The following is a 19807-nucleotide window of genomic DNA, read 5'->3' on the forward strand; positions in this document are numbered from 1 at the left end:
AACTGGAGATTGCGTCTTGACGGAACGTCTTGATGGGGCCCTGCGTCTTCATCATTTATAGGTAAGCGCCGCGCGTGTAAATGGAGATCTTGGATATATCGGCTCTTTACTCCGTCTGATTACGACTGCACTACTATATGAGGTATTAGTAGAGAAGACGAAAAGAAGAAATCGGTGTCCAAAAAACTTCCATCACTCCACCTCCTCTATCCTTGGTCGCGGCCGTCCAGCAGCGTCCACCAGGGTGCCCTCAGGATTCACATGCAATCCCGCTAATCTCGTCAAGCCAGGCCCGGCGTTCGCCTCTGCTTGACTCGGCAGCAGACTTGCCATGCCCCAGTTCTCAAGACTTTCCATAACATCGCGTGCGTGCTGTTGTACCAGCCCATCGTTATCTGTTGCGGCAATGTAGTTTAGAGTCCTCTGTATGTCCTCTCGGCTCTGATCTGTCAAGCCGAATCCTAGTTTTTGTCCGGATTCCTTGGCCTTATCCAGCGCTCTCACAAAGCTGAGAATAACGAGAATGGCTGCCCGCCGAAGTATACCCTTCTCCAGCTCTGGCTCCATGGCGAGAATATTGATGCTGAGGTCGACTCCTGCCGAGACCAAAGTCGGCCCCATGCCAAGAATGTTCGTCTCAATGGCGTTTCCAAAGATGGAGAGAGCCGATGTTCTCATTCGAATGTCTTCGCTCCCCCTTTTGCTTTCCCATCCTTGGACAATCTGAGCCAATATCTCATTATTGGCCATCTCGTCAGGTGTTGCCTCTTCGTCCGCCATATCAACATCGTCATCGGCATCCCCACTAGCTTCTGCCTTTTTTCTCTTCAGCTCATTCAACCTTTCCTCTCGTGCCTGTTTGGCCATCGTTTTCGGCCTATATCCCCGTCTGCCCGCAATCGACAGCATGCTCTCGCCCGCATTCTGGGCTGCCTCCCCTGAAAAGGTTTCCCCTAGTCTCTCAATGACCTGGAGTATTGCCTCGCCAAATCTTAGCCGAGTATCTGTAGACGATTTCTCTTGCGCGTCCAAGTAATGGTCAAGCAGCTCTTGCATAGTGGATTTGGGGTGTTTATTCGCTAGCTGTGTAAATATCCGAATGACTCGCAGGTTGATAAAGTCTTCGTTTTCTTTCAGGAGATTGGACATTAAGACTGTGGCGGCCGAAATATCCAATGCTGGGCTTTCAGCCACAATCAATTTAGCCAAGAGGTTCAAGCCCTCGGATACGACTGGAGGTGGGTTATCGCCGTCCCCAGTGATATAGTTCAACGCCAGGTTGTAAGTCTTGCGATCTTCAATCTGGCGAGCAGTAGGAGCGGCTGTCTTATCATCTGGCTTTTCCACCTCATCCCGGTATTTGAGCAGCAGAGCCAAATTCTTCGCCGTGACCGATGCATCACCTCGATCCTGGTCCCCAATCCTCGCCAGTGCATCTTCCACAATCTTCAGCTCAGCTGGGTTGATATCTGACTTTTGAAAAGTCGGTGCTGTGATGACCAAATTTAGCAAGCTCAGTACAACTCCAAGGATATCATCTCCCAAGGGAGTCTGGCCGTCAACCCGTAGCACATGAGATATAAGCTCCAGAAGCTGGTCGAAATGACTGATTAGTTTTTCTGGAGCTTTGTCCATGAACTTTTGTAATAACGTTACGTCGATAAGATCCTGGACTGTCGAGTCTGCTTCTTCATCGTGTGTGACTACCTGCATAATGAGACCACCACTTTGTTTGCCTGCCGACTGTATCCATCGCCGTAAGAGATACAAAAAGACTGAAGAAACCTCCTCTGTGGAACACACAGAGCTCACAAACTCGACCAAGATCGTCGATCTGCTCTCGATTTCCCCCCAGTCTAATTCAGCCTCTTGCTTCTGTTCGCCGAACGCTAGGTGGATGGCTTCTATTCCTCCTTCAGGCCGAAGGTGGTATCGCCATTGCAATTCTTCTGCATCATGCAGGGATCCTTTGCATCGAATATTACGGATAAACGGGATGATATTATCCACGTCACCAAATAGTCTCAGGTGGGTTTGCACAAGAATCCGTGCAGGCCTGCAGAAGCGCTTGTCCGTATCCTGAGAGGCGTTTATCCATGAAGCGAGCGCCCAAAGTTGTAAACGAACGGGCTTCAGAACTCGTTTGCAGAGACCGGGTGAAGGATTTGACATGATCAAAAGCTCTAGCCGTCTCAGCGATCTCTCCAGATCTGAAGCGGCAACGAGGATTTTTTTCCGACTAAGCTCCACGATTTCATCCACCTCTTCTGACTTGAGGGAGGAGTACAATTTTGAGGATTTCAGTGACGGGTTTATGGCCTGCACGAGCGGCTGCACAAAAGCGTTCCAGCCAGGCGCTCCTGTTTGCTTGGGTTAGTATCCAGATATACATGTAGAATAAATGAAATTCTCGCTTCATTACCTGGTGCTCCAAATTGCTTTTTGCCCAGAATCCCGAATCCGACAATCTGCGCTGCAGTCTTTGCAACATCAGGCCCAGCCTCGCCATCGAATAAAGCGAAAAGCTGCCCTGAGATGCCGTCGAACCATGACTGGGCATTCATAGAGGCTGGGACAGATGACAGCAGTTTCGTTGCAACAGCCACCGCTTCATGGGTGATGGCAGCCCCTTCTTTCTCGCGGCTTCCCTCGTCATTCGTGGGCTTCCCAGTATTACTTGGGTGAACTGCAAATACAAATTCCATCGTAGCTCTCACACCGTCGGACCGGAGTGGCAGGCTCGTCAAGCTCCTCATCAACGGCTCCCTCAGCCATAGCGGAAGCACATTTGGCTTAATCAAGGCATTGAAAGCGTGTATCAAAATCCACGTTTGCGTTCTGATTGCATGTCAGGTTTTTCGCTATTGGCCGCTTCTCTAAAGTAGCCTCACCTACCTATCGACTAGCTCATTATATTCCTGTAATCCTTGTTCACGGCTTTCAGCAGTTGCCGATGGATTGAATGCCTTCTTGGCCGCATCTACAATATCCTGCGTGATTTTCGGCTGGGATTGTTGAGCATTCATCGAGTCCGTCATAGTAGCTAGACTCTCAATATGGGCTTCGCAGAGGTTGACCAGGCAAGCTTCTCTTACAAATGAGCTGCTGAGCTTTGCCTTTATCGCAGTATATACTGTGCTTTTGTACTGTGTGCATACATTCCAAGCAGTTCGGTGCGGATCACGTGTCGGCGCGTCCCGATCCTGGTCCGTGCGTCGAGCTCTTTTAAGATAAAGCTTCTCCACGCGTTTCTCAATGTTTACTAGCATATGAACCATCGTCAACGCCATTCCAGATACACCAGTTCCTCGATTTGCTGCTGGAGATGCTGCCACTGTCCAAACATCACGTCCCCCTGAGTACGTATAGCCTCTTAGATTTCTTCTTGTAGCTCAAGATCGAGCCTCCTTCGCTGCCCTAAACAAGCAGCGCTCTTCATCAGCACGTCGCCTCCCCCACAGTTTCCCGACTCTCGTTTTCCGCAAGGAATGTCTATTGCAGACCCCTCTCCCCAGGCTTGGTCATCCGCAATATGCCGCTTCCGAGCCTGCTCCAGGTTCTCGTTGAATGCTGCAGCTGGATCTATTGCGGTCCGTCTCTGCCCGGCACCCAGGCAGCCAAGTCTAGCTGAGGGAACGAGTTTCGGAACTTAACCCTAAGCATACATCTGGTTTAGTATTGCGCTCAGTCGTCCAATCCCCTTTCTAAGTCGATCGCGTTTCTTGATGCTGCTCCTGTCGAAAGACAGGCTTGGCGGCTGACATGGAAACCAAGTGTCGATGGACTAGGGGAGCGGACATCCAGTCACTACACGGTGCGCAAGAGGAAGGATGCCATGAGTCGTTATGGTAAGAGCCTCTGGTCTGAGGACGCTCGTCAGCCCTGTCCGCTGGAAATAGCACTATGGTCGAGAATAGGCTGTCCTTGAGATGCTGTTGGCATTGGTAGGCAGATTGTTTGTCTGTTGTCTGTTGGGATCTGCGTTGGTGGCTTCATCACTCCCGATGCAAGGTCTACGGCATGGAGCTTGAGCACAGAAAGGGCTTCAAACAGCCAGAAGCCGCATTTCCGAAACTGCCTTTCATCCCTATGGGACCTTACCGGAAGCTCAATGCTGTGAGGGCCATATGGAAACACACAGAAATGCAACGGCTTCTGGCCTACTCAAAGCCATTTTACGCTGCTCTCGGATGCTCTTATATGCCCGCCCTCTTTTGGGATTTGAATCAACACGAATATCAACATTATGATCTCTGCCTACCAGCCTCTTTGCTCCTTGGACCACACCATAGCACCCTGCTCCCCGGTGTGTGATGCAGCGGCATCTGGTCTGACCAAGCGCATTAACCTTCAATCGTTGGTTTTGTCCTTCGATTTCGCAAGGACGCCAGTCCCCAGCTGTGCTTCTGCGCAGCAGTTTCCTCGCAGATTGTGCTAAAAGGCTGCCGAGATGATAACGCGGTTTTTATGGATGTATTTTGTCCGCGTGTTAACGCCCCCCTGGCTTTCAAAGCTTTGGAGAGGAAACAAAAACAAGTCTCCGTTGGCAGTGCGAGACAAACAGAAGGAGGCTCACTTGACTGTATCAAGAACATTTAGGTTGCATTACGCCACTTGGATTTTGGACCAAGTGAGCTCGAAGAAGGCAGCAGGTTCATTTTGGGATTGGCTAAAGGCAAAGTCCGGAAATTTTCGGACACCGCGGATACGACTCGGTGTCGATTCTGGCAAGGAACTGGGACCCATCTCGAGTTGGAGTCAAAGTTTAGTGCTTGTCCAGTTCCTTGACCAAACTCGCCTGCTTTGAGTTGAATCCGCGGGCAGTCGTCGTCATCTGGCTCGGCTCATTGACATGTGCTCTGTATAACTATTGGCTTATAAGGACACACCGTGGATGTGGGAGGCAGTCCTGGTTGTTCTCTTCCCAGAAATGGCTGGAGGGCAACCCCCCGCTGATGAGGGGATAAGTGACCCCTGTTTCTATGACTATGAGACTTGTCACTAACAAAGTTGTGCAGGTGAAGCTAAAGTCGCCCAGGGAAGCTGATACAACTCTGTCGTCGTCATGCCGTAGACTCACCGCTGGTTGAAACGAAATTTTCTGGTATGGTTGGTTGTAAAAGATGTAGCATCAAGCCAAGATATACAAAGTGTGCCAATTTGCAGACGGCATCTCCGGATTTACAAGCTACATGTAAGCCATTAAGCACTAACTGCCTTTGTTACCATCAATGGGCGTGGTACTGTATTAGTCCATCCGACGCACCCCTGATGGCTCATCTGTTTGATAAAACTTTTCGTAGATGTATATCCTAACCAAAACTGAAATCATACTTTGTTGATCTGCAAACTAAACATTTCCCCGAATGGAGCGGCTGGCAACACGGCTAAAGTCGCTAGCATTATTGCCATACAACTCTGTCCCCTGGCAAAGCATTGCGCGGCAAACTTGGCGATGTCATATACCACATTTACGAAGTAGAGTAGTAATAGCTTTATCAGTACTGGGTATGGGGGTTGATGCGACGTAAAAATGAGAAATATTCTTGAATACTACTGCATTGGGCGATGGAGCCACTGCGGCCCGCTGGACATCACCAGGGGGGCCAGACTGGCCGAGGAAGATGCTTTGGGCATACCGTACCTGGCAGCAAAGTATGTAGTCGTAGTAGCACTACTGCAGCTGCTACTCGCAGGCAGGCTGCATAATTCTGTTTGGCATTAATCAGCCGAGACAGGGCCAGAAGCTCTCCAAAGAGGAAGTTGAAGAACACATTATCAAGCTTCGATTTGAGCGGATTCTCACAGCGGCGCTAGCTCCAACGGCTTTGGCCGCGTTGATCAGCCCCACCGAATGCGAGAAAAATTATTCGCCGCTCCCCAACCAAGGACGTAGGGCGATGCAATCAATGCAGGATAATGCAGGGGAGGCGGAGGAGCAGCCCTGCTGATGTCGCAAGAAGCATGAAACAATCAGTTCAGGGCCTAGAGCTCGGAGAAGTCCTCCCAGGTGGGCAATGTACGTCAGGCATGTAGGTTGGTCGGCTTTGCGGTTCAACCGGGGAGTTGGCCGGTCCACCGAGAATGGGCTGAGTCTGGCAGTATGTACAGTATGATTTGATGTGGCTTGTTTTGATGCTCCTGGTCATTTATCTGCTGCTATCGAATAGGTCCGGACGGAAGGGTTGGAAGTTCTAGAAAGCGCTGAGGTGATGTGATGTAATGTGATGGCATGGCGGTGGTGAGTTTTGAGTGCTCGATGCTCGATGCTCGGGTGAGATTGCCCACCTTGTCTAATAGCGGAAGATGCCAGTGCATATGAAGATCAGTTGGCAGGCTAGCTACCAGGACCAATGGGCGCCAATTGAATGCTGCCCTGTCATTCTTAAACGTCAATGCTAGACATCTCGCTAGTAGTTACGTATCTGATTAGTCGTACCCCGACCAACAGCAAGGCAGGCCTTCTCTATCTACCTAGTAATGTGGACAGGATTGGGAAGCTCTCTTGAGTCCCTTGGAAGGGAAGGGCATTTGTGCAAAATATGATAGGTATCATGCTTTAGCATTTCCAGGCAATACTACGATACCTGACTGGGAGCAAAGGTTACATGACGGCGTCATCATGCTTCGCCTGGGTTAGGTAGGTGCAGGTACGCCGCACCGCAGCCGCCTTTGCTCAAAAGGTATTGGGGACCGCCTCAAAAGTACCCACGCGGCAAGGCACCAAAACGTGGATTTGGGCGACCAAAACACCATTAATTAGGTAGGTAGGTGTTTGCGGTTAGGGTACGAGGTGAGATTATCGGCCAGCTGCTGTCCTGACCTCGGGGAACGTACTTTGCGTGGAGTAGCGTATACGGAAGAGGCCGCGAGGCACGGAGTATCCATAGGCACCTCGGCCGAGTGGAAGTGGGCCCTCTGGAACGGCAGGCATGACTTGCATCTATTGCGCTTGCGCAAGAAGCACCCCAAAAGACCACAAGTCTATCAGCTCCACCACACGCACAACGTTCTTCTTGCAACTCTCAGCTTTGACAGGCGCACGATACGAGACGAGACGAGGTTGGCCTCTGCCCACTAACGGGCAACAGAACTAGCAGCACTAGGCTAACGGCAACGGAGCCGACTCGCCAGCCACGAGCCCACAGCTAACGGGAAACGGGAAAAGGGATCGCTCCCCTCGACGGCCGCCGGGAGGCACCGCGCAAAAGGCTAGCATGAAGGGCCGATCCTGTTTGAGCTCCAGGATGGACGATTGATCGCTGCCTGCTTGCAAGCACGCAGCCGAGCCGCTGTCTGGCACGCGGCAACTCCTTTGAGAGCGAAATCTCACTGCATCAAAGCTATTCTATTCGCAATTGATCTAAGCCCAGTAACGACAGCTCGGGGTAAAGATCAGACGAGATGCGAAGACAGAGCCTCGCAAACTCGCTTCCCCATGAAAGAACACAAAAAAAGGACAAAACACACTTTTCCACCCCGAGGTTACATAATCTTGCCCGAGAACAAAAAGTTCCCAAATCCCTTGCCAGTTTCCAATCCCTTGTTTTCCGCCCTTTGAGAGGCCAGGTAGTCCAGTTTGTGGGCATCAGGCCATCTCAATGCAGCAGCCAAGGACTGCTGCAACAGGGTAGTGCAAATTTTTTTCCTCGCTTTTTTCTTCTTCTCATCCGCTTCTCCTTCTCTTTTGAACCAACGCCGAATTTTTTTCTCAACCGTTGAACCCAGCCTAGCCTAAACCCTTACCATGTTCCTTTCCAAACAAATGTGTGTGAGAGCAGCTATTTCAGAATCCGTGAGACCATGACACTTGCCATGGAGGAGAGTCTGGAACAGGGCATGTCTGCATCTCCTGCTTAGTTATTTGCAGAATCTGATAGAGCCTGCTTCAGAGATCTGAAGTGACCCCTACCCCATCGTTAGCCCTTGAAATTAAAAAAAAAAGCGGGCCTGGACATCATGCAGCCTCTTTCTTACCAGAGTCAAGTGAAATTGTTATACTAGAGCTATTGCCAGAGGACTTTCATTCGGTGTGAAAATGGCATGTCATAGCTCATCGTTGACAGCGCATCAAGTGGCTCATCATCATCGACAATGTCGTTGACTTTATCATGGAGACCACGGCTCTCTCCGGAGGCACTTGATGCAACAAGTTCTGCCATTGTATATTGTAGGATGTCGTCTTGGACACGAGGTGTGAGAGTTTCTCGGGACGTCATCGATGACGAATGCGATAGTTCATCGGCATCTTTGCCCTCAGCCTGTAAGAGAGAAAAAACTCTATGTTAGCGCCCTAGGTCTTACATACTGCTTCGCGGAGTATCCATGCTCCAGCTGGACAACGGCCTCGTGTATTCATATGACTTACAATGCAGGTAGCACATGGCGAATTGTTCACCCACACCCAGTTCGGGCAGTTGTGTGAGTAAAAATTCTTGCAGCGGTACTTGTAAAAACCGCCGCTGCTGCTCATCTTCATTGATGTGACAAGGATAAAATACGTGAAAAGGAAGGGTAAATCAAGAAAGGGCAGGTCAAGATTCGCTGACGAAAAAGAAAGACCGCTAGCAGGGCAAAATGCTACGTGGTATAACCTTTTGATTACTGAAGGAAAAGTTGAACGTGCTGATCAAGATAAAGGTGGGAAGAAAAGATTCTTTGACGACTTATATATATCAAGATCGCGGACGCGGCGCGGCCTCATAAAGCCAAACCCCCGGGCTCCTGCATGTACAAAATACACACATGCCCCGGAATGCTTCCTTACATCACCGACAAATTATTCTCACCCTACGCTATCCGCTTGCTCCGTATCTTAAAAGCACTCTTTCTCTAGGGGGGTGTTTGGCCAATGCTGCATTGCAGCCTTTGACCAGGTCTCCCATCCCGCTTGGGAAGACAGTAGCGTGACCGGGAGGTCATTGTTCAGGGGTGTCTGGGCCATAGCCAAGGCCTGGCTCTGAATCCCCAGTCGCTTTACGCACAGAAACCGCACTAATTGCCGGATCCTTGTTTGCATGCTGCAGAGCACGGATTGCTCAACGCCAAAAAGACCACAGCATGTAACGCTGCCTATCATAGATGGGTTTGATTTCAACCCAAGATGCAACAAGAAGTCATGCCCGGGAAAGGGGTGTATTCAAACTTCATACCTGGCATTTGTGTAGAGTAGTCCGATAGCTGACTTCAGACCAGGCAATGACCGCAATGGCCCAGCGCTGACACGTGAAAAAACAAGAAGAAGAAAAAACCAAGGCCAGAGCCAGCGAGCTTTTTCCCGATGCTAGCAGAAGCCTAGTAAATTACTACTACTAGCACCATCTCAGCTGCTGCTACTAAAGATGGTCTCAAGAGCACTAGCTATGAATAATGCTGCTCTATCTTTTTTCTTTAGCGTACTGTTGAGATGTGCCAGCTATGTTGGGCGGCCGCCCTATGGGGCCGGTCATGGAAGCTCTCGCTGGTGAGAGCGACCCTGGACATCCAGTCGCATACTCCAACATTCGGCTGTATGTATGTATTATTACAAATGGAGCAGTTTATACTCCTTCGCTTGTCTCGCCATCGCCCCTTGCATGCTGCAAGTGAGGTAGGTCTGAGTTGTATACGCCGCTGGTCGAGATGATGGATCTAGGATGTGGCCCACTACGGAGACACATGAAGCTGAAGCCGCAAAGTTAACACGTCAACTATTTGAGCCTAAATATGAGGGATGTGATGATCTAACGGAAGACGGGACTGTCCGACCCGCACACTTAGACGAGTAGAAGAGGATTTAGGCTTGTTTGCGCGGCTCTAGTGGGTGGCGCTCAGTCACTTCATGCGCGCACAACGCTCAAAGGTGAGATACGAAATCTAATAGCCAACATATATCAAAGAAAAATTCATCTCAACACTATTCAAGCGACTCATCTCACTTTTACAGAACATTAGCTAATAAAGTGTACCTCGACTACAGAATCCGGGACACATTTTGTTGAATTTGGGTCTCCCCCTTTCCCCAGAAGAGCAAAGAGACATCAATGCTGTTTGTTCCGAGGTATTGTATGCTTGGCGGCCTTCTGTATAATAGACAGCTATCTGTCGGCTGCTGCTGCTGCTGCTGCTATTTGCAACTACTGTACAGCCAATGGCGACCGGCATTCTTCTGACATCAAAAACTTCCACCGAGGAAGGGTATCCCTGATGTATACGATTACAAAGTACATCTTTGTTTGTTTTAAATGCAAACGGCATTCCCCGGGGTGTACATTTATAAGTTCCACAATGGAATTTTGCCACGGGCATAGAACACGAGACCGAAGCGTTATTTGACAGAGCTAGGCGCGGCTGCGGTTATGTGCGGGTTTGGGCTTCCACAAGCGTTGTTGTCTCGATACTGCGTGTATTCAGAGAAAAGAGAAGACAAGAGTTGTGATTGTTTGTCTGGTCAAGCGTACTCATCCCAGTCGCTGTTATGCAGCCTCTCATTGGCTGTACAGCACTCTCGACTTTCTCTATTTGGATTGTGAGAGAAGTCTGTGATGGGCGAGTGATTCGATGTTCTCTCCTACGGAATTGCTACCGGCTTTGGTCAAACTATCGGCTTCGGCCAACCAGACAAATTGTTGTTTTCTCTTTCCTGCTTTCTCGCATGCCGCAGCCGAGAACCAGCAACAGCTCGGGACCCAACATACCCTGCGTACGCAGACAGCCACGGAAAGCCGGAAATGTGACACGGATAAGAGGAAGAGAGCCTCTACATTAAAGTCCCGCAGCAAATGCCGATGCTATAATAGGAACTTGCAACGGGGTATACCGTGTATTAGATTGAGACGAGACTGCCCCTTGGTACGCTGGATCAAGGAACATCGCTGTTAGAATTCACTCCGTTGCTACTACCTGGTTCCGCTTTAGCTTGGGTCTCGGTCCGCTCCGTGTAGCAATTGCGGCTATCTGGTCCGGCAAGCCTGTGCTGCTAATTCTGGAATTTTAAGCCGTACGATGGTACCGTTGTAGTTTGACAGGCCACGGTTTTTTGACACCACTTAGAGCTCTCCATGGGGCTATAATGGGGCTTTTAGGCTCATGGGATGTAATGTACAGGTGGAGCAAAAGCGATGGCCCTGCGTCATCCAAGGCCGTTTCAACATTTCGCCATTACTCAACTGTCATATCGTTTTGTCGCATTGGCCACCTTGAAGTTGACAAGAGAGGGGAAAAAAAGGGACCCTTGCATAATACTTATGAAATACTGGTGTAGGACGGACTCTTGCTCCTCGTACCAATAATTCGAGGATTTCGCATACGATTTTCAACTGTTTGGAGGCCTTGTGCTGTTGCTCAATCGTGCTTCCCTGGCCGTAATACTTCATAATATTAAGACGCCCCTCTATCAGCTATTTGCCGATGCCTAACCGATATTAGACGTTAATGAAGCCAAATAGGCTTATACGTGTCATTCTATAAGCATTTTCTTATTTGGCCGCCATAACATTCCTTGTTTAACTCACACGAGCCTTCTGGCCGAATAGGTGGATCCAGGTACCATTGGTGAATAGCACGGCGGGCGGCGGAGGATGAATTTACTCCATGCATAAGGAAACGACGAAACGATACAGCAAGGCAAGTTTTCTCCCACGTTGATGCCGATGGCGTTTCAGCCGCATACTAGGAGCATTCGACGCACTCCTAGAGCCGCGGATAATAACGCCTTTGGGCATGGTGTCTGCGAACTAGCAGTTGCAGGAAGCGAAGTCAAGCAAACAAGTCTAATTCGAGCGCGTGCTAGAGCAATTGGGGCATCCAAAAATACTATGATACTACTACTGACTCTAGCTGAGGCCCAATTGGAATAAGTCCCTCGATGCCGGTTTGGCTGCTGTTTCGTCGCTACTGGCTTTGTTGCCACTTTCGCCAGTGTCATCAGGCAATCCCAATTTCGGCGACTGATTATTATGCCGTGCCCTTCTTATTAAGGAGTGGTCTCACTCTCTCGTCTCGAATCGCCACCACGATTCCATAAGTCAGCTGTTCGAGGCAAAAAGGGCATTCTGCAGAAGGGTACCTGAGCACGACGAGGTAGCGCCAGATCCAAACTTTCCGCGGATCGATCCCTTGTTCCTGTTTCTGTTTTTGTGACGGCGCTAGCTAATGTAACTGCTTTTGTGGTAAAGCGCACGCCCCTCCACAGCCAAATATGGTGCAGAGCATATCACGCATCTGGTACAGTAGTATGTCGTTTACAACTACATCTGCGAATAGGTGCAACACTTACACCGGCAGGTCTGTATGCATAGTGCATACTAATGCAGCTTGCATGTCCGGCGCAGCTCTAAGCCTCGGACCATGGATTGTCGCTCCCCGAGCCAATGTTCCTCTCATATACTGCGCTCAGCTTGCAGAAGGAAGGCTGCAGTCCCTCCTGACCGCTGTCAAGTGACCAACCAGTTCGTCTGGCCTTTCACTTGGCTGCATACTAGTACATTAGTCGACAGTGCTAGTATCTGCTCTCTACGACATAATTAGCTACTAGAGGGTGCGAAGGATGGCGAGCCATAGATTCGCTTGTGCTCGTACAGGCGTGACAACGTAGCGACGAAGCGATTGAATAGCTCCACACGGGTGCTGCCGTCACTAGGGATGTTTGTACAAGCCCACTAACACAGCTACTAACAATTGTTCGTGCCAGCCTCCGGGATACCGGGCCGCTTGGCAGAAGGATCTGTGTAGTCACCATCCATCTTTGGGGGAGCATAAGGTAAAGTCGGCGGTAGGTAGTGGATCAAGGTTGTTTGAAACTCTCAAGGCTTTCCGAGCGCGCGGCTAGGAGGCCCATTGCAGGCGCAGACATTTGTTGTCTCGGCGTGATATCTTGTTTATGCTCGAAGCCTTTCATTTATGCAATCTGCTATATCTTAACCAGATTTGTCTATTGGTTGCGAAGGAGACAAGTAAATTCGTCTGAGAAGCTACTTGCTACAGTATCCACCTCCTCTTGCTTGCACACATGCCCCCCTTTTTTCCCTCTTCTTGGCTTCTTTCAGCTGTGACGGATGGACACGAATACACAAGTAACTAGGCAAAAAAGAAGAAGGCGTTCAGTGTGGGGGATATCGAGCTATCTCCCAAAACATTCTATATTGCAGCAGCTGAGAATCCTACCCATACGCTCGTTTAAATTAAAAGCAAACAAGTCTGCGTCTAAATTCTAACTGGTCCAACAAATAAAGTGACGCCAAAAAGCAACGCAGCTACTAATGCAATGCCTCCTCTTTATCCCTTACAGAGCAAAAAGTCCATTTCTCCTCCCCCAAGATGTATATGCCCAAAAAACAAGGAAGAGTAATCAGAAACCGGGATTCGTAACATTTGAAGGCGGTAACTGGCCATTTGACAGCTGTGTGCATGTATCGTCTACACAATCTGTTCTTCTGTGGTAGTATTGAGCCAGGGAGAGTGGAGCCCTTCCGAGATTTTTTAAACCCCAACTGCCAATGGATATCTTGGCACGTCTATTTTAAATCAGCTGCAAGGAAAGACGCATGAGAAGAGGGGCAGAAAGAGAAAGAGAGGCTGTCATCAAAGCTAGGCTGGTCTCCATGATGGCACGCGACAATGTCTGAGCCAATCTTGGCAGTTTGATTATGTGCAAGCAGCAGCAACGCGTCTCAGATATATGCCATCTTTCGTTGCATGCTCCTCACCGACCAGTCTTTTTCATGGCCTCCTTTCTCCTCTTCTTCTCCGCAGCCCGGACCAATGACCGTCTGATGTCGCCGTCCTCAAAGGTGTCCAGGTTGAAGTATACGGGTGCAATTTCCTGTAATTAGTTAGCGTCTCGCCTCACTTTATTTTATGCAAAAGGGTGGAGTGCGGTTCAGATTACTCACCAATAACCATTCTGGCCTGATACCTGTGCATGTTCGGATGTATTGCTTGGATGTAAGGACGAATTCGTTGTACAGAACCCAGTCGTACTCGGTGCGAAGCACAGTTGAGGGATGGATCATGACAGCCTGCTCGTCCTTCACAGTGCGGTAAACCTTGCCAGAGCTCTCCTTCATGGCGACTTGCATGAAAAAGCCTGCTAGCATGGCCCTCCGAATGTTGGTGTAGTAGTTCTTGTCCTCGAATGGCGTCGAGACGAGGTCGAGTCCGTGCGTCTCCATGATCCGCTTCAGTTGGGCACGAACGCTGTCTGCGCTGGAGAGGTGGCGGAAGGATAGGAAGTGCTCGTGGCACCACTGCTTGGCGTAGCTGGGATCCGAAGTCTCCTGGCCCTTGAAGGCATGGTAGGCGTTGAGCAGCGTCAGGTGGTCACCGTCGGGGTGAGCGAAGTGTGCCTTCATCTCGTCTGCACGCTTACGGCTATTGGCGGGTCGGACAAAGATCTGGGGGACTGACAGGAGGGAAGTGATGGAGAGAATTTCATTGGAGCAATAGAATTCCGGCGAGGAGATGAGCATGACAGCCAAGGCGGGATCCAGGGGAAACTCGGATGCAAGACTGCCGAGAGTGGTCAGCTCACCGTCGTCATCGAGACAGGCAAGGTAGTTGAGCTCTTCCAGGGCACGCATCATGGTCTCAGGGGCAGGAGGGTCCATGAGGTCGAAGTGAACAAGATCCTCAACGCCGAGCTTCTTTAGCTCTAGAACGGTGTTGGCCAGGTTAGACCGCAGAATTTCGGGATAAGTCTGCTCGATGAGCTCCTTCTTGAATGCCTTTTCAGTGTAGAGTCTAAAGCATTTACCAGGCTTTGTACGACCGGCACGACCGGCACGCTGCTGTGCCGAGGCCTTGGAGATGGGCGAAACCAGCAGAGATTCGACTCTGATTCGGGGATTGTAAATCTTTTGCTTGCTGAAGCCAGGGTCGACGACGTAGACAATACCATCGATAGTCAAACTGGTTTCGGCGATGTTGGTCGATACAATAACTTTTCGGCCAGGTCGTCCCCCCTTCTTGAGCGGCCCAGGTGCCTTGTCAAAGATTTTCTGCTGCTGGTGAGGTGGCAGCGTACCATACAGAGGATAAACTACCAGCGGGCCGGCGTCCACTTCCCGCGTCAGCTCCTCGGCCTCGAGGCCAATTTTTCGACAGGCATCCTCAATTTCATCTTCACCTGTGAGGAACAGTAAGATGTCGCCTTCGGGTTCTGAGGCGTGAATCTGCAGAACTGTTCTAATTGCAGCTTCGACGTAATCCTTCTCTGGCTCTGGGGTGTAGAAAATCTCGACAGGGTGAGTTCGTCCAGGAACGGCCAGGAGGGGAGCGTCGTTGAAGTACTTTTGAAACTTTTGAGCATCAAGCGTAGCAGACATGATAATAATCTTCAAGTCAGGACGTCTCTCAGCAATCTGCTTGAGTAGGGCCATGAGGATATCGGTAGCCAATGTTCTCTCGTGGGCTTCGTCGAGAATAATACAGCTGTATCGAGACATCTCGTGGTCGTGCATGGCCTCACGTAGAAGCATACCATCCGTCATGTACTTCAGCATGGTCTTTTGCGATGTCTTGTCCTCGAAACGGATACTGTAACCGACTTCCTCTCCGAGCGAGACGTCCATCTCGTCGGCCACACGTTGGGCTACCGACATGGCGGCGACTCGACGTGGCTGCGTACAGGCAATAAGCTTGCCATTGAGATGCGGAAGTTCATCGTATACGACATACTGGGGGATCTGAGTGGTCTTTCCGGAACCAGTCTCACCGACGAAGACGAGGATCTGGGTCGAGTGGTACTTGTCGAGGAATTCTTGCCTAATATTGAAAGTAAAAGTGAGCAATTCGCCTATCTTATATGGAGAAGGAGCGCGAGGGCGATGCGGTGAATCCCACGTAGTAACACATACCTTTGCTTGTGGACGGGGAGGTCTCGTCGTGTTTGCAAAATTTGAAAGTACTTTTGCGAATGCTCACGGCCTGTGAATGGGTTTGAGTCCGAATCCTCAGCCTTGGATGCTTGTTGCGCAGAGGTCTCGCGGCGCTTCATGCCTGCCAAAGGCGAGTTGGCAGCCGGCTCGCCAGAGCCCCAGCCATTGTTCTCCTCCTCGTACATGTGAGCCAGGTATGGATTAGGCTTTCCGTCGGTCTTGGTCTTCTTGTTGGAAGCCTCCTCGTAGTCCGAGCTCGCTCGTTTCACTGCTCTGTCCGCCATGGTGACGATGGTGGGCTGCCGCAAAAAAGATTGGTTGGCGCTGAATGTCTGCCTGTCAGTCGCGGTTGGTCTAGAAAATTTTGGCGGGACTGGCAGAATTGCTTATCGATAAAGATGACTAGTTTTCTACGGTGCATCGTAAGGGATTACTCGCACTGCCCATGTCAAAGTTATTGTGTCCTCTAAGTCGCTATGAACAATTAAAAAGGTATAGAATAGATGGCCTGAATATTTATGGAATAATATACTACTGTTTTTCATTGATTTTTAGCAAATATTTCTTTGGTACGAGAAAATATGAGCCTATACCGATACGGTATATATTCCTAGGCAGCCAGTCACTAACAGCTGGAAGTAACATGGGCAGAAATGACGCACTGTAGCGACACTGCCCTGTTTTCCCACTGAGAAAAGCACTGACAGCAAAGAACCCGTTTTGAAATTCAGGTGAGAGGGGCTTGAGCATTGCTGCCCACTCACGAAACGAAGAGAGTCAGATATATCTGACCATCTCTTGTATATTGCGGGCCATTTATCGAATATATATATCCTTTTTTTTTGGTGTAGATAAAAGCGACTTCAAGGCTCAACCTCTCCAGCCAGATAGAATCTTTCAGGTGAAGCATACAGACTTCTTGCATAGCCTTCTTTCAAAAAATGGCAACAGGATCAGACGCCGGGGGCTTTTCTCTCCAGGGAGACTACCGGGAGAATCGGCCCATGTTTACTCTTGGGTACCACGACTCTAAAAGAGAAACACCGCTGTCAGAGCTGCAATATGGCTACCTGCTAAATCAAGATGCAAGTAAGCTGATGAGACCGCTTGGCCGTTCCTGAATACTAACCCGGTTCCAGTTTTCTGTGGCTACTACGCCTATCACCAACAGTAACTTTAAATCTCGAGTCTTCAAAGTTGTATCGGACCATCTGGCAACTCTCAAGACAAATGGCGAGAAGGGGACCAGTATCGCTACGGCGAGTCGTGCTGACCCTATCCTTCTTCCCCTCACCCCGGAGGATACTAGCATGTTTCCCTCTCAGGCAGTCAATACTTATGTTGCATACACAAGCCCCTGGATTGATCTTTGCTCAAACGACCCTGTCATTGCCAATATCTCTCGTCAGGTGCTGAACCTTGAAGTTAACTATGCCAGCTGGTGCGGTGTGAAGAGCATCATCATTACTGGACCGGGCCGGGATGCGTCCAAGGATGGAGGAAACCAAGGTCTCGCACAGTACTCTAGGGCTATTCAGGAGGTCTTGACTATTGCTCCCTCTATCTCTGTTTTAATTCATATTCCCATGTATCGTGAGCCACTTGTTGGAGCCCAGAACGAGACACTGTCCTCGTTGGATGAACAGGAAGCTTCGAAAGCAGTTGGAGGTGACATTGATATCTTTACCAGCTGGGATTCCTGGAACCAAATTAGGTCGGTTTGCAAATACAACCCTAGGCTTCTTGTTGGTATGCAAACAATCACCTCTTTCTCGTTCTTTGCTTCTTCTTGCTAACTCTCACCTCTATAGCGCTGAAGGTGCCAAAGGTTATGGCAGAGAAGGATCTGCAAAACCGCTGGTTCTGTGAACCCCTCCACTACTTGACTCTTGGCCCCGAGGTCTTCCAGAAGAACAAGGCAGGCTATCCCAGTCTCACCAGAAATCACCAGGACATGATTTTCGCCTACATGCGCTTGAAGAATGCTCCATGGCTTCTGCTTTGCGATGTTGGCCCTGATGTACGACACATTACGGATGGCAAGGATGAGAAGCCGTCTTTGTCGGAGGCTGATTTCCCCAGCTTGGAGGAAGCAAGCAGACCCGCATTTCGCGTGTCTACCGATTCTAACGTCTACTGCGAGTACTTGCGGTGGTTGGAAACGCAACAGGCTCCATTTTCAGTCTTAGAGACTCCCATTCTTACCAACTTCCAAGATTGGCTACAGTCGCCGTTGCAGCCGCTGTCAGACAATCTTGAATCAGCAACATATGAGGTCTTCGAAAACGATGCCATCAAATACGACCAGTACGAGCTGGCCATAGCTGAGGCTTTGAAAGAATGGAACGAGCTTAACCTCCCCACATCTAAGCCTGGTGTTATTGTAATGGCAGTTGCCGGCTCTGGCCGTGGCCCTATAGTGACCAAGGCTATCCAAGCCGCGGAATCTACTGGTTCCAAAGTGGAAGTCTGGGCCCTGGAAAAGAACCCCAACGCATATGTATACCTCCTTCGACAAAATACCCAGAAATGGGGCGGCAAAGTCAACGTTGTCAAGACGGACATGCGAGCATGGAAAGGCCCATTGATTTCAGATTCGCCTGAGACTGGACCAGTTTATGGCAAGATCGATATCCTCATTTCTGAGCTGCTTGGCTCCTTTGGCGATAACGAACTTTCTCCCGAATGCCTGGATGGTATTCAGCATGTTTTGGCAAAGCCTCACGGAATCTCCATCCCGCAGTCTTACACAGCACACCTGAGCCCCATCGCCACACCGAAGCTGTACGCAGACATTTACTCAAGGGCTCAGACTGATGCCACTGCATTCGATACGCCTTGGGTGGTGAGCCTGTTTTCACTGGACTTTGTGGCTCAGAAGGTACCAGGTCACCCGAGATTTCAGGAAGCCTGGGAGTTTTCACACCCCATTCCTGATTCCACACTTGACGCTGTTGTGGCGCGACGTTCCGGAGGAGTTGTCGGCGGTACGGGAGGATCCATGGCAGGTGCTGCAGGAGCGAACGATCACAACTCTAGATTCTGCCATTTGACATTCGTTGCTCGAACTCGTGGAGTTACCCACGGATTGGCAGGATATTTCGAATCCACCTTGTATGAGCGGAAATCAGGTCCGAACAAGGGCAAAAAGACTGAGATTAGCATTCACCCGGAGCGAATTGATGAGAAGAGCAAAGACATGGTGTCTTGGTTCCCTATCTTCTTCCCACTGAAGGTAAGTTTCGCTCTTTAAACTAGTCATTAGAGAAACGAACATTTACTAACATTGATAATAGCAACCCCTTTACTTCCCTGCGGATACTGAGATAGAAGTAAGCATGTGGAGGCAGACCGACGACACCAAGGTCTGGTACGAGTGGCTCGTGGAGGCGTGGACATGGGTTGGGCCCTCTGCACGTGTCAAGGTGGCATCTTCGGATATCTGTAGCAGCCGCAAGATAGCCTGTCTAATGTAGATCACGGCTAGCTAGTCTGGCCCGCATAGTTGCGGCATTCTTAGCCTCAAGGTTGCGGCAATCTAGGCCTAGAAAACTGGGTTGTCTCTGAAGGCGGTTAAAAATGTAGCCGATTTGCTCACAAATTCAACGCTGAAAAAATCCGAAATCGGTCTAGAGCTGTATGCTCGGAAGAATATTTCCTGCTGATTTGATGGCGAATTTAGGCTCAAGTGTACTGAAACATGCCATGCCGTTGTTTTTGGCAATATGTTGATGCTATCAGCATCATGGCGTAGCTTACACGCCTTTTAAAGGGACCCCGAAGCACCTCCGGGCCTCGCCGCGTTCCACGGCGGGGAAGGCGGTTGACCCGGCACCGGTACCGGCAATCGGGCAATCGCTCAAGCGCAAGCGCCGTATATGTGATATGCCAGCACGTACTTGTACCAGGACCCTTTCCAACCCCTGGTGGAATCTGTCTCTAGAACCGCTCAT

General features: G+C 49.9%; 4 protein-coding genes across 4 annotated transcripts; 1 reads left to right on the forward strand and 3 right to left on the reverse strand.

The window, feature by feature from the left end:
- Window positions 1–39: 39 nt before the first annotated feature.
- Window positions 40–3088, reverse strand: GGI43DRAFT_394146 (RTP1/Tango6 family protein). The gene is made up of 4 exons (XM_083204738.1): window positions 2896–3088; window positions 2423–2838; window positions 188–2360; window positions 40–130 (listed from the first exon to the last, which is right to left on the reverse strand). Exons 1-3 carry the CDS (start codon window positions 3036–3038, stop codon window positions 193–195), a joined length of 2727 nt encoding a protein of 908 aa, XP_083065229.1. The 5' UTR covers window positions 3039–3088; the 3' UTR covers window positions 40–130; window positions 188–192.
- Window positions 3089–7829: 4741 nt separating this feature from the next.
- On the reverse strand, window positions 7830–8647 carry GGI43DRAFT_162702 (uncharacterized protein). The gene is made up of 3 exons (XM_083199569.1): window positions 8369–8647; window positions 7978–8261; window positions 7830–7908 (listed from the first exon to the last, which is right to left on the reverse strand). The coding sequence occupies exons 1-2, from the start codon at window positions 8477–8479 to the stop codon at window positions 8007–8009; spliced, it is 366 nt and encodes a 121-aa protein (XP_083065230.1). The 5' UTR covers window positions 8480–8647; the 3' UTR covers window positions 7830–7908; window positions 7978–8006.
- Window positions 8648–13551: 4904 nt separating this feature from the next.
- Window positions 13552–16261, reverse strand: GGI43DRAFT_162466 (DEAH-box ATP-dependent RNA helicase PRP43). The gene is made up of 3 exons (XM_083199568.1): window positions 15834–16261; window positions 13872–15741; window positions 13552–13801 (listed from the first exon to the last, which is right to left on the reverse strand). The coding sequence occupies exons 1-3, from the start codon at window positions 16136–16138 to the stop codon at window positions 13682–13684; spliced, it is 2295 nt and encodes a 764-aa protein (XP_083065231.1). The 5' UTR covers window positions 16139–16261; the 3' UTR covers window positions 13552–13681.
- A 241-nt stretch (window positions 16262–16502) lies between these two features.
- Window positions 16503–19535, forward strand: GGI43DRAFT_162427 (protein arginine N-methyltransferase). Its single transcript, XM_083199567.1, has 4 exons — window positions 16503–16939; window positions 16994–17603; window positions 17666–19089; window positions 19151–19535. The coding sequence occupies exons 1-4, from the start codon at window positions 16796–16798 to the stop codon at window positions 19328–19330; spliced, it is 2358 nt and encodes a 785-aa protein (XP_083065232.1). The 5' UTR covers window positions 16503–16795; the 3' UTR covers window positions 19331–19535.
- Window positions 19536–19807: the final 272 nt, after the last annotated feature.

Source organism: Trichoderma evansii, assembly GCF_050947405.1.
Source record: "Trichoderma evansii strain SZMC 28006 chromosome Unknown GGI43scaffold_2, whole genome shotgun sequence".
NCBI classification, from domain to species: Eukaryota; Fungi; Ascomycota; class Sordariomycetes; order Hypocreales; family Hypocreaceae; genus Trichoderma; species Trichoderma evansii.

Coding starts and splice junctions, on each gene's coding strand:
- GGI43DRAFT_394146 (XM_083204738.1), bottom strand. CDS start 3,038: ATGACGGACTCGATGAATGCTCAACAATCCCAGCCGAAAATCACGCAG. Junction 2,839..2,895: donor TATAATGAGCTAGTCGATAG/GTAGGTGAGGCT, acceptor ACATGCAATCAG/AACGCAAACGTGGATTTTGA. Junction 2,361..2,422: donor AAAGCAATTTGGAGCACCAG/GTAATGAAGCGA, acceptor CCAAGCAAACAG/GAGCGCCTGGCTGGAACGCT.
- GGI43DRAFT_162702 (XM_083199569.1), bottom strand. CDS start 8,479: ATGAAGATGAGCAGCAGCGGCGGTTTTTACAAGTACCGCTGCAAGAAT. Junction 8,262..8,368: donor CGCCATGTGCTACCTGCATT/GTAAGTCATATG, acceptor TCTCTCTTACAG/GCTGAGGGCAAAGATGCCGA.
- GGI43DRAFT_162466 (XM_083199568.1), bottom strand. CDS start 16,138: ATGGCGGACAGAGCAGTGAAACGAGCGAGCTCGGACTACGAGGAGGCT. Junction 15,742..15,833: donor CTCCCCGTCCACAAGCAAAG/GTATGTGTTACT, acceptor TTTCAATATTAG/GCAAGAATTCCTCGACAAGT. Junction 13,802..13,871: donor TCAGGCCAGAATGGTTATTG/GTGAGTAATCTG, acceptor AACTAATTACAG/GAAATTGCACCCGTATACTT.
- GGI43DRAFT_162427 (XM_083199567.1), top strand. CDS start 16,796: ATGGCAACAGGATCAGACGCCGGGGGCTTTTCTCTCCAGGGAGACTAC. Junction 16,940..16,993: donor GCTACCTGCTAAATCAAGAT/GCAAGTAAGCTG, acceptor ACCCGGTTCCAG/TTTTCTGTGGCTACTACGCC. Junction 17,604..17,665: donor CAACCCTAGGCTTCTTGTTG/GTATGCAAACAA, acceptor TCACCTCTATAG/CGCTGAAGGTGCCAAAGGTT.